At 58.3% G+C, this 9,411-nt stretch overlaps 1 protein-coding gene and 1 non-coding gene across 9 annotated transcripts in view; both read left to right on the forward strand.

The window, feature by feature from the left end:
* The window catches only part of EVL (Enah/Vasp-like), a 134,383-nt gene that overhangs the window by 123,533 nt on the left and 1,439 nt on the right, over nt 1-9,411 (forward strand). For 6 of the 8 annotated variants that reach the window (XM_072963701.1, XM_072963703.1, XM_015243348.3 and 3 more), the window contains exons 9-13: nt 2,913-2,976; nt 4,793-4,859; nt 4,952-5,014; nt 8,107-8,173; nt 8,572-8,629. In XM_072963701.1, the coding sequence (XP_072819802.1) occupies nt 2,913-2,976; nt 4,793-4,859; nt 4,952-5,014; nt 8,107-8,173; nt 8,572-8,629 (319 nt within the window). The remainder of the gene's footprint in view (nt 1-2,912; nt 2,977-4,792; nt 4,860-4,951; nt 5,015-8,106; nt 8,174-8,571; nt 8,630-9,411) is intronic. The other 2 variants (XM_031679395.2, XM_015243350.3) reach the window with 1 other exon arrangement.
* LOC116281138 (U7 small nuclear RNA) lies at nt 3,474-3,535 on the forward strand. Its single transcript, XR_004190586.1, has one exon. It is a non-coding gene; the product is annotated as a U7 small nuclear RNA (small nuclear RNA).

A 9,411-nucleotide genomic window follows, 5' to 3' on the forward strand; every position in this document is an offset into this window, starting at 1 on the left:
CCCACCATGCTTCCCCTCGGCCCTGAGCACACACATTTTTGCTTGTTCGTACTCGCTCTTTCCTGCCAGATCATGAGCCCTGTGGGGACCGGGCCTGTGTATTCCACTGTCCCCATGCCTTGCACAGAGTACAGAGTTCATCCAACCAGCTACCCATGAATTTCTGAAACTGCACAGGCCTGTCTGCCCGGGAGCCCGGGGTGATCATAGATCTCCAAAGGCTGTGGCCTGGTTTCCACCTGAAGCTTCAGCGCTTCTGAGTCCACACTGCCCTTCCTAAATGGCTGCTGGCGTGTCACGGCCCCACCCCAAGCCCCCAGACTAGCCTCCCCACGCCCCGGGCTCCAGGAAGAGGGTCTCAGATCCCAGGGACCCAGGGCCCTTCAGCTCCGAGAGAGGGGTTCTCTTCCTCTCACCCCCTCTCTTTCTTCCTTTGGTAAGAAGCCTGCTGATCACTGTGAGCTCTGTTTGCCTCGGTCCCACGCGCGGCCGGGAGACCGCTGCCCACCCCCGGAGCAGCGCTCCCCGAAGCAGGCCCAGGACGGCCCCACGCGGCCGAGGGGGTGCGGCTGGGCAGAGGTGCTGGAGCGGGCTTTCCTTTTTGAGCCTTTTTAGTATTGTCCAGATCCTCTTCTGAGCACTGCTAGGTTTACAACTAATGGAAAGCGACGTCTAAAAAAGGAAAGAGCCCCACACGTGGAGTCTCGGGCGGGGGCTCTGCCACTTGCTGGCCATGGGCAATGACGTTGCTGCTCCAAGGACCAGTTCCACGGCGTGCAAACCACGCCCACGGGGCACCGGGCCGGCAGAGACGGGCAGGCGCAGGGCTCCCCGGGGCTGCGACCCACAGAACAGAGGTGCCGGGGGCGCTGCGGGGCCTCTTCCCGGCTTGCGGCCGAGGCGTAGCGTCCCTTTCTGTGGGAGGATTCTTACTGATTACTTTTGAAATAATAATAGGATGATACTGAAAACATTTTCCGATTCTTCAGTTACTCTAATTTCGCCGCTAATGCTTCCATTCTCGCCTGTTTCCTTTGGGTCTTGGTCTCCCTGCACGTGTGTTGATTTACATAGTTTCATTTATTCGGCTTTCACTTCAAATGGGAGGCCTCAGGAGGCTTGTCCCGAGAGCCACGCCCCAGCACGTTCCTGTGCCCCTGGACCAGCGACTCCCACAGTTCATTTGTTCACCCCCACATACACTGGGCAGTGGTTCCTGGTAGGTGCTAGGTCTGCTCTCGGTGTGGGGACCAGGGGTGAGCAGTCAAGGTCCTGGCTCTCACAGGCTCACGTTAGACAGGGGTGAGTGCTGGGGACCTCCTGCGTGGAGCACTGAGCCCCGAGTCCTGGCCCTGGAGGTGGCAGTAGGAGTCCGAGAGCCCTGACTCCAAACCTCAGATGGACCAAATAGAAGCAGAGAGTTGACAAGGAATGTGACATGGGCAGCGACAGAAGGCGGTTCTTGGGTTTAGTCAGAATTACCCAAGTTCAGTCTCGTCAGGTCCGCTGTCTCTCCCTGGTCCAGAGTTCCATGTAGCAGTTGTCTGTGCTTTGTGTAGTAAAAATGGAGGAATTATTATAAACTTAATAAGTGCTGTTTTCTTAACAGTATAAAACCTTTCTAAAATGCCTGTGCACAGTAAATACCAGCTTGTATTACTACTGAGTCACTCACCGCCATCATGAGCATCACCGCACACTTAGGCCCCAGGCAGGGCAGACACGTGTGTGCCAGCTTCGGAGAGCCCCGTTGTGGGCCAGGCCCTGTGTGCACCAGGGCTTCAGGGTGGGTAGGACATGGCCTCTGTCATTGAGGGAGGACACAATAAGCCGGCTGTGGACAGAAGTGCTGAGAGCAGAGACAGAGGAAGCAGCAGGGCCTTGGGAGTGGAGGGGGAAGACGCGGAGCCGTGCCGAGAGCTCCCAAGAGAAGCGAGTTTGCCCTGAGGTGTGAGAATTATGGAGCGTGCAGGGCACAGGCGCCAAGAGCGGGCATGTCTGGAGGACACCAGGGCACAAAGGCAGGCGGGTGGCACTAAGTGCCCGGAGGCTCGAGGTTCCACCCGGCCCACTGGTCAGGCCTGCTTCCCACGGGCAGTGGGGTGACTTCGGGGCTCTTAGCAGAGGGGTTGTGAAGACAAACCTAGGTGTTAGAACTCACTCTGGCAACAATATCGTTGAACTTGGGGGCTGGTTGGGTTGAAGATAACCTTTAGAACACTGTGGAGTCCTTTGCCCTCCCTCCTCTCTGCTGTGGAGAAAAGTGACCTGTGCATGGGGCCTTACACAGTCAGGGGTCTAGGCCTCAGGCTCTGCCCGTGCCCAGCCTTGATCCCCCAGGGCTGACCTGAACTCGATTCTCGGAGCCCCAGCCATGCAGCCAGTGCCCTGCATAGCACCCTCTGGGGTCACCCCCGACGTCTGGTCCTCATAGCAGCCATTGGCGGCGTGAGCCAGGCCCAGAGAGGGGAGGCCCCTTAGGTGGGTCCCGCCTGGTTCCTCCCAGGGCTGCGGAAGGGTCACAGAGGACAAGGGGCAGAAGCACCTCGTGAAGTGCCCCTGCCCCCGGGGCCCAGGCCGCGTCCCCTGTGCTCGTGAGAAGCCGGCCAGGCCCACGGGGGCTCAGTGATGGGAGGGCTGGCTTCGGGCTGTAAAGGAAGTCTGCCCTGCGCCGTGGGGGCCTGTCTCCTCCCGCCTTCCTCTTTCCTGGCCTCCGCGCGGTAACCAACTCCCCGCCACCTCCTGCGGTTTTCATCTGTTAATCATTTCATTGTTTCAGTGATTATGAAAGTGATACATGTTCATTAGATAATTTGGAAAACTGAGGTTTTCTAGATGACCTGGCCCAGAGGTGCCCTGCCCAGCCAGCCTTCCTAAAGAGGCCAACGGCAGAGCCTTTCTCTTCGTTTCAGGAAGAGCCGAGCACTTCTCCATCTCCAGGGACCCGAGCAGCCAGCCAGCCCCCTAACTCCTCAGGTAAGGGCGCCAGCCTGCCCGCGCCAGGCCCAGGTCTTAGAGCAGGAGGGGCGCTTACAGCTAGGCCGTCTGGTCCCACCACCTCACTTCATGGGTGAGCAGAGGCCACCCTCATGGGGGCACCCTGCCCTCTTCCACAGAAGCCCCTGCATCCCCCGGAGGAGCCAGGCTGACTCACTGAACCCGGGAGGGAGTGGGATGTGCTGGAGGGAAGACCACCCTGTCCAACCCTCTTCCCAGCGGCCTGCCAGCGCCACCCGAGAGGTGTGGCGGGGATCGCGCCCAGGGCTCAGGTTCCCTGCTCTGGGCCAGTGCTCTGAAGAGGGCTGTGTGAATGTCGCATCTGTGTCTCCCGGCAGAGTGCCGGCTGTGATGGACGTTTTGGTGATCACAGTGAGCCTTGCTCCCTGAGAAGTCAGGCAGATGAGGTGTGTGAAATAAGGGGAACTCCCCCAGTCTGAGCTCTAGGACATGGAGTGTAGTTAGACGAGTGCCTTAAGTGTTGCAGCTCTTTTAGAATTTGTCTAGCAGTTTCTCTGGTCTGCAGCAGAAAGCCCCCACGGGAAGGGAAAAAAAAAGCGTGCCTTGAGGCTCTATGGTGAGAAGAAGCCAACAGGATTGGTCATTCAGCAAACATTTGTTCAGGGTCTGCTGTGAGCCAGGCCTGTGCTCGTGGGCACCTGGCAAGGAGACAGTGGGACAGAGAGGAAGTGGGCCCCCCGCCAGTGGAGGGAGGCTCTTGCCAGCTGCCTGCTGTCTCCCTGGGGCATGGCTCCGCCCTGCACAAGCCTCAAGTCCAGACGCTCTGTGTTGGCGTGTCTGCCTCCCTTGAGGGTCTGTGGTCCGTGTCCTCTCCTTCTCAGGCGGTGCCACTGTCATTCTTGGTGAATGACTGCATGAGCACCTCACGTCCCAACGGAGGGGTTAGGTGTTTCCAGTTTGGGAGGCTGAAGCTCAGTGTGGTTAGGTGGTTGGCTCAAGGCCACATGCCTGGAGCGTGGACGCGGTCCCACCTCTCGTGCCTGCACTGCAGGCCCAGTGGCATCTGAGACCCGCCTCAGACTTGCAGTCAGCCTGCGGAGTCTCCAGGCTCCACTCAGGGTGGTCAGTCCCTTGCTGCCCCAGGGACTTTTCCTTCTGTCTCTTTGCTCATCCTGCAAAGTCAGTGAATTTAGTTCAAGAAACCTCTTGAAGTAAAATGAAATACAGTTTAATACCACTTAACTTAAAAAAGTAAAAGGAAAGACAGGTCAGCTTTCAAGCCCAGGTTGGGAAAGAGCCAGCTGCAGTGAGTGGGGAAAAGCCAAGGGGTCAGGGGACAGCAGGTGCACGTGGGGTCACAGGGGCCTGGCCCCCAAAAGCAGGTGTGGACCTTGGGCTGCCCTGCGAGTGTCCAGGGTAAGGGCTTCCTCTGTCCTGCTCAGCCCATGGCTGGAGTCACAGGTCACCTCTAGAAGTCACGTTAAGAGGTTCCCCGACCAGTTAGCTTACATTCCAAGGAAAGACCCAACCATGGTGAGAGGAGTCAAAACCAGGCCACAAGTCAAGATTAACCAGGTTGAGGGAACAGGAACTTGTGTCCTGAGTCGGGGAGACTTGGGGTGACAACAGGGCCACACACAGCCCTGCGAGGGCTGCCTGGGCCAAACGGGACTGGAATAAGGAGTCAGGTTTGAACTCGCTCAAAGCAGAGCTTCCTGCCAGTGGGCGGTGGCCCTGGCTCTGCTGGGGGCCTCCTGCCCGGGAGGCTGAGGGGTGGGAGCCACTGGGAGCCCTCCCAGCTCTGAGGCCCTTCGTCCATGACGTGAACCAACAGAGGCTGGCCGGAAGCCCTGGGAGCGGAGCAGCTCAGCGGAGAAGCCGGTGTCCTCATTGCTGTCCAGGTGAGCCGCCCTGGGGACGCCCCTGCTGCGAGTCGGTGGGCCCAGGTGGGCGGCAGTGCCGACTCACATGTCTGTTCCCTTCCATTGCGTAGAACCCCGTCTGTGGCAAAGAGCCCCGAAGCTAAGAGCCCCCTTCAGTCGCAGCCTCACTCTAGGTACCGAACAGCCCCATCTGTGGGGCCTCCCTTGTCCCCTGCCCATGACTAACACCCGCCCGTGTCCTGTCTAACAGTTTGCTCTGGGGAAGGGTGGTCTGTGCTTTGTTCAGACCTGGGGACAGGTAGGGCCGGGGGGCTGAGAATGCTGCAGGCCAGCTCCTTCCTGTCGTCGTGTGGACAGAGCCTGAGGTCCGGGGAGGGGGGTGGCCTGTCCGAAGAGGCAGTTAAGTGGAGCTGGGGTGAACCCCAGCTCTGGCCTCACTAACTGTGACATCGGGTGAGCCAGGGGACCTCTCTGAGCCTCTACTCCTGCCCCCACCCCACAAAGAGGTCTGTTCCTCCCTCCCTTACAGGGCGGGCATGTGGACAGCTGTGCGGACAACAGCTGGACACAGGAAGTAGTCACTAGCCATGGCAGCATCTCCCAGCTCAAAATCTTGGGACTGGCCCAGCACCCTGCCTCCTCTCCTTCCTTGGCACTTTTCCCCAGAGATATGTGACCATATTTCCCAAACCAAAAGCCGATGTGTGAACAGGATAGGGTGTTTGAAACTCAGATCACTCAGCAGAGAGGCAGTCACAGTAACCATGGGCCAGGGTGGCCTGAATTTGCAGGTGTTTAGAACCTGTGCAAAAATGTCTCCATTGCCCATCACAAATGGAAGAGAAATGGTCCTGATTCCAGAGCAGCAAGCATTTAGGCCTGGTCTTGCTGAGTGAGGCAGGGTGACCAGAGAGCTTCGGCCAGCCCAGCGGGAATGGTGACAACAGGTGTGGGGGACAACAGGAGGAGGTCTGGGCCAGGATGGGGGGGGGGGCCTGAGCTCGGTCCTGCGGACCCTGCCTGCAGGGGGCTCATTTTGCCATTGGAAAGGCCCATCAGTAAGACAGCTGTGCATCCCGAGGTGCTCGGGGTGTGGAGGCTTTCGTGGTGGACTGGGCTGGGGCAGCCTCTGAGAGGTGGCATGTGAGTTGGCCTGGATGCAGGGAGCCTGCCCTGCGAAGGTTATGGGGACAGCCTTCCAGGCTGAGGGAGTGGGAAGTGCTAAGGCCCAAGCCTGTCACCTAATCCGGCAAGTCCAAGGAGCAGAAAGCAGGCTCTGTGGCGAGCAAGTGGGAGGACGTGGGCAGGCGGGGGGGCGGCGCACTCGGGGTGGGGAGGCATCGCGTGGTTACACATGTGCATTTTGTTCTGTGTGCAGGCCCCAGCCTGCGAGCGCAGGGCGCCAGGACCGAGTCACACTTTGGGAAGCTGACTCTGGCTGTGAAGGGAGAGGTGGACCAGGGTGGGGCAGGAGCAGAAGCAGGGGCCCGGAGGAGGTGAGGCAGCCAAGGCTGACCTGGGCTCTCAGCAGAGCTGGCTGCATCCCGCTGGTGGAGGAAGGATGGGCTGCCGGGTTGAGTGGCCAGGCATCCCTTACAGAGCAAGAACTTGTCCAAACAGTGTTCCAACTCGGAAGGAGGTGTCTCCAGCTCTGAGCCAGACCTCTGCTGTAGTCTCACAGAGGGTGCCCGAGGGGACAGGTGCATCACAGAGCTCACTGAGCTGTCGGGGTTCCTGTCAGGGGACCGTCCAGGTGTGCAGATGGGGAAACTGAGGCCCAGAGAGGTGAAGCAGTTTGCCCAGGTGACCCAGAAAATTGCTGTTGAAACAGGGACTTTAACCTACAGGATGGGTGTGATGGACCCAGGAGTCTCAGGCTAGACCTCTTTCCCCATCAGGACCCAAAATTACTTACGGACTCGGTCAGAACCATGTTTTGCATCTTTATTGAGTTCATCCAGGAGGGATACAAAAGTGCTTTCTTTTTTTTAACCCAGGTTTGTACACTGGACTGCCAAAAGTCTTATTTACACAACATTCAGTGGTTTTTCCAGCTTTACTGAGCTGCAGTTGACATCTAATGCTGTGTAAGTTCAGGTTGTCAGACACCGTGACTTGGTGTGTGTGCGTGTTGTGCGATGATGACCACAGTAAGCTAAGGAACACGTTGGTAAGGGCACAGTTCACTTTTTTTTTGGTATGTGTCGTGAGAACTTTCAAGAAAGTATTCTGAGCCACTTTCAAGTGTACAATAGAGTATTGTCAACTCTAGTCACCATGCTGTACGGTACAGCCCTGAACTAATCCACCCTATTACTGGAAGTGTGTGCCCTTTGACCACCTTTGCCAGTTTCCCCCACCCCCAGTCCCTGGCAGCCACCAGTCTGCTCTCTGTTTCTATGAGTTTGGCTTTTCTAGATTTTACATAGAAATGAGATCATGCAGAAATTGTCTTTGTCTAGCTTATTTCACGGAGCATAATGTCCATGTTGTCACAGACGGCAGGATTTCCTTCTTTCTCGTGGGGAAGTAACAGTCCATTATAGACACGTGTGTGAGAGAGAAGCTGGATGCAGAAAGCCCTCAGCACCAGGGTCCTGCTTTCAAAGGCCAGGTGGTTAGAAGAGCATCTGCCGAGCATTTCCAGGGAGGATTCACGCGCAAGAGACATTACATCTCAAACCAGCTGCCCTGAGCTCAAAAGCTAAAGCAGCTCAGTCCACAGAACTGAAACCTTCCCTTCAGAAGAGCAAGACCACATCCAAGGACGTTTCAGAGCCCGTCACCAGCGCCAGGGACACGGGTTTGGGTCAGAAGCGGGTGCCTTTAGGATGAGTGTTTACTGGACGGTTTTTGCAGTTTTGTCTCACGTTTCATGCCGCTCTTCTGGTTGTCCTCGAGTCTGTCCGGCCGAGAGCACAGACCGCACACCAGGGGCAGCTTGCCGGCCTCTGCTCTCCCGGGGGGTGATGCCGTCAGCTCGCACTGCCGCTTCTGGGTGAGCGCTGTCCAATTTGAAAACCCCAGGTTCCGACTCTTGGGTTGGAAAATATGGTCACAGTTTCCATGAGACCCTCTTGAGGTGGAGACGGGGCATTAGAGTCCTTTTCAAGTAGCTACAAGAGTGGCCAGAGGTAAAAACAGGAAGCACTTGAAGGTCGTCGGGAAGAAGGCAGTGCTCAGCCTCCTGCGCTCAGTGCCCCAGCGTGGGGACACCTGCCAGGCCCTGCCGCCCACTTGCCCACCCCTACCGTCCTCTCCCCAGGATGAAGCCAGCAGGAAGTGTAAATGACATGGCCCTGGATGCCTTAGATTTGGACCGGATGAAACAGGTGTGTGTCCTTTCCTGAGAGGCTGTGAAGGAGCCAGAGGCTAGGGACTCCTCAGGTCCACGAGGGCAGGCAGGCCCAATAGGGCCCACCCGTGGCCGCCAGAAATCCAGGAGCCAGCATTTGGGGAGGGGCGTGGGTGCCACTTGCAGCATTGGACCCCTGCCTGTCATCGCCAGAACAAAGTTTCTGGGCACCCCCAGCCTACCTCTGGGGCGTCGGGGGCTGCAGGCCTGGCTGGGGTGTCCCTTACCCCACTCACACACTGCCCTTCCCCGACTTGGGGACATGCGTGAGGATGAGGGCTGGGGAGGGAGCTGGGGGTGGCCCTGACCCTTCATCCAGGCCAGCTTCCCACCTCTGCTGCCTGTCCCTTCACTTTGAGGGTCTGCTCCCAACAGGAGATCCTCGAGGAGGTGGTCCGAGAGCTTCACAAAGTCAAAGAGGAGATCATCGACGGTAAGTAGACGGCCCGCGGGGGCATCACCCACGCCAGGGCCGCCCTGAGGGGCCCTGAGAGAGGGTTGGGCCACCCCGGGATGGCCCAGCCAGTGGGGCCATCCTGAGCCAGGAGGCCTGCGGGTCTGTACTTGGGGTGTTCCATTCTTCCTCCCAACAACCCACACCACCCTCCTGCTTCTCTGGTTGAGCAACTGAGGCTCAGCAGATTAGGTGACTTTTCTCAGTATAAGCACCCCTGGTGGTCTGTGCTGCTCCACCCCCCGCCCTCGGGGTCTCCTGGGGACTAGCCTGGTAGACAAGGGCGGGGGGGGGGGGGGTGGAGCCAAAGTGCATTCCCAGGCCCAGAGCCGTCAAAACAGCTGGACTGATCTGTTCTTATCTCAGTATCTGTGGACTGAGCTTGCCTATTTTGATTCTGCCACTTCCAGTCACTCCCAGAGGTTGTCTTCCTAGAGGTTTTAGGGTCCCCTGAAGCCACAGAGCTCCCTATGGGCCTAACCTGGTCCACAGCCTGCTTGGCCCTGGCCTGGAGAGCAGGCATGTGGCTCCAGAGCACAGGGCCTTGTCACAGTGAATCACATCCACCTTTCCGGCTCCCACCAGAGCCTTTGATACAGCTGGCTCAGATCTGGAGCCAGAGGAAGAGGAAACGTTTGGACAGGGCTGGTTCAGCCTGCAGCAGTGAGGTGCAGTCTGGGCCTCCCCGCCTCCCTCCTCCGTCACACCTGGTGGCTGGGTGGGCCTGGCCCCCTGGGTATCAGAGGACAAGAGAGGGATCC

This window comes from Vicugna pacos, chromosome 6 (genome assembly GCF_048564905.1).
Source record: "Vicugna pacos chromosome 6, VicPac4, whole genome shotgun sequence".
Lineage (NCBI taxonomy): Eukaryota > Metazoa > Chordata > Mammalia > Artiodactyla > Camelidae > Vicugna > Vicugna pacos.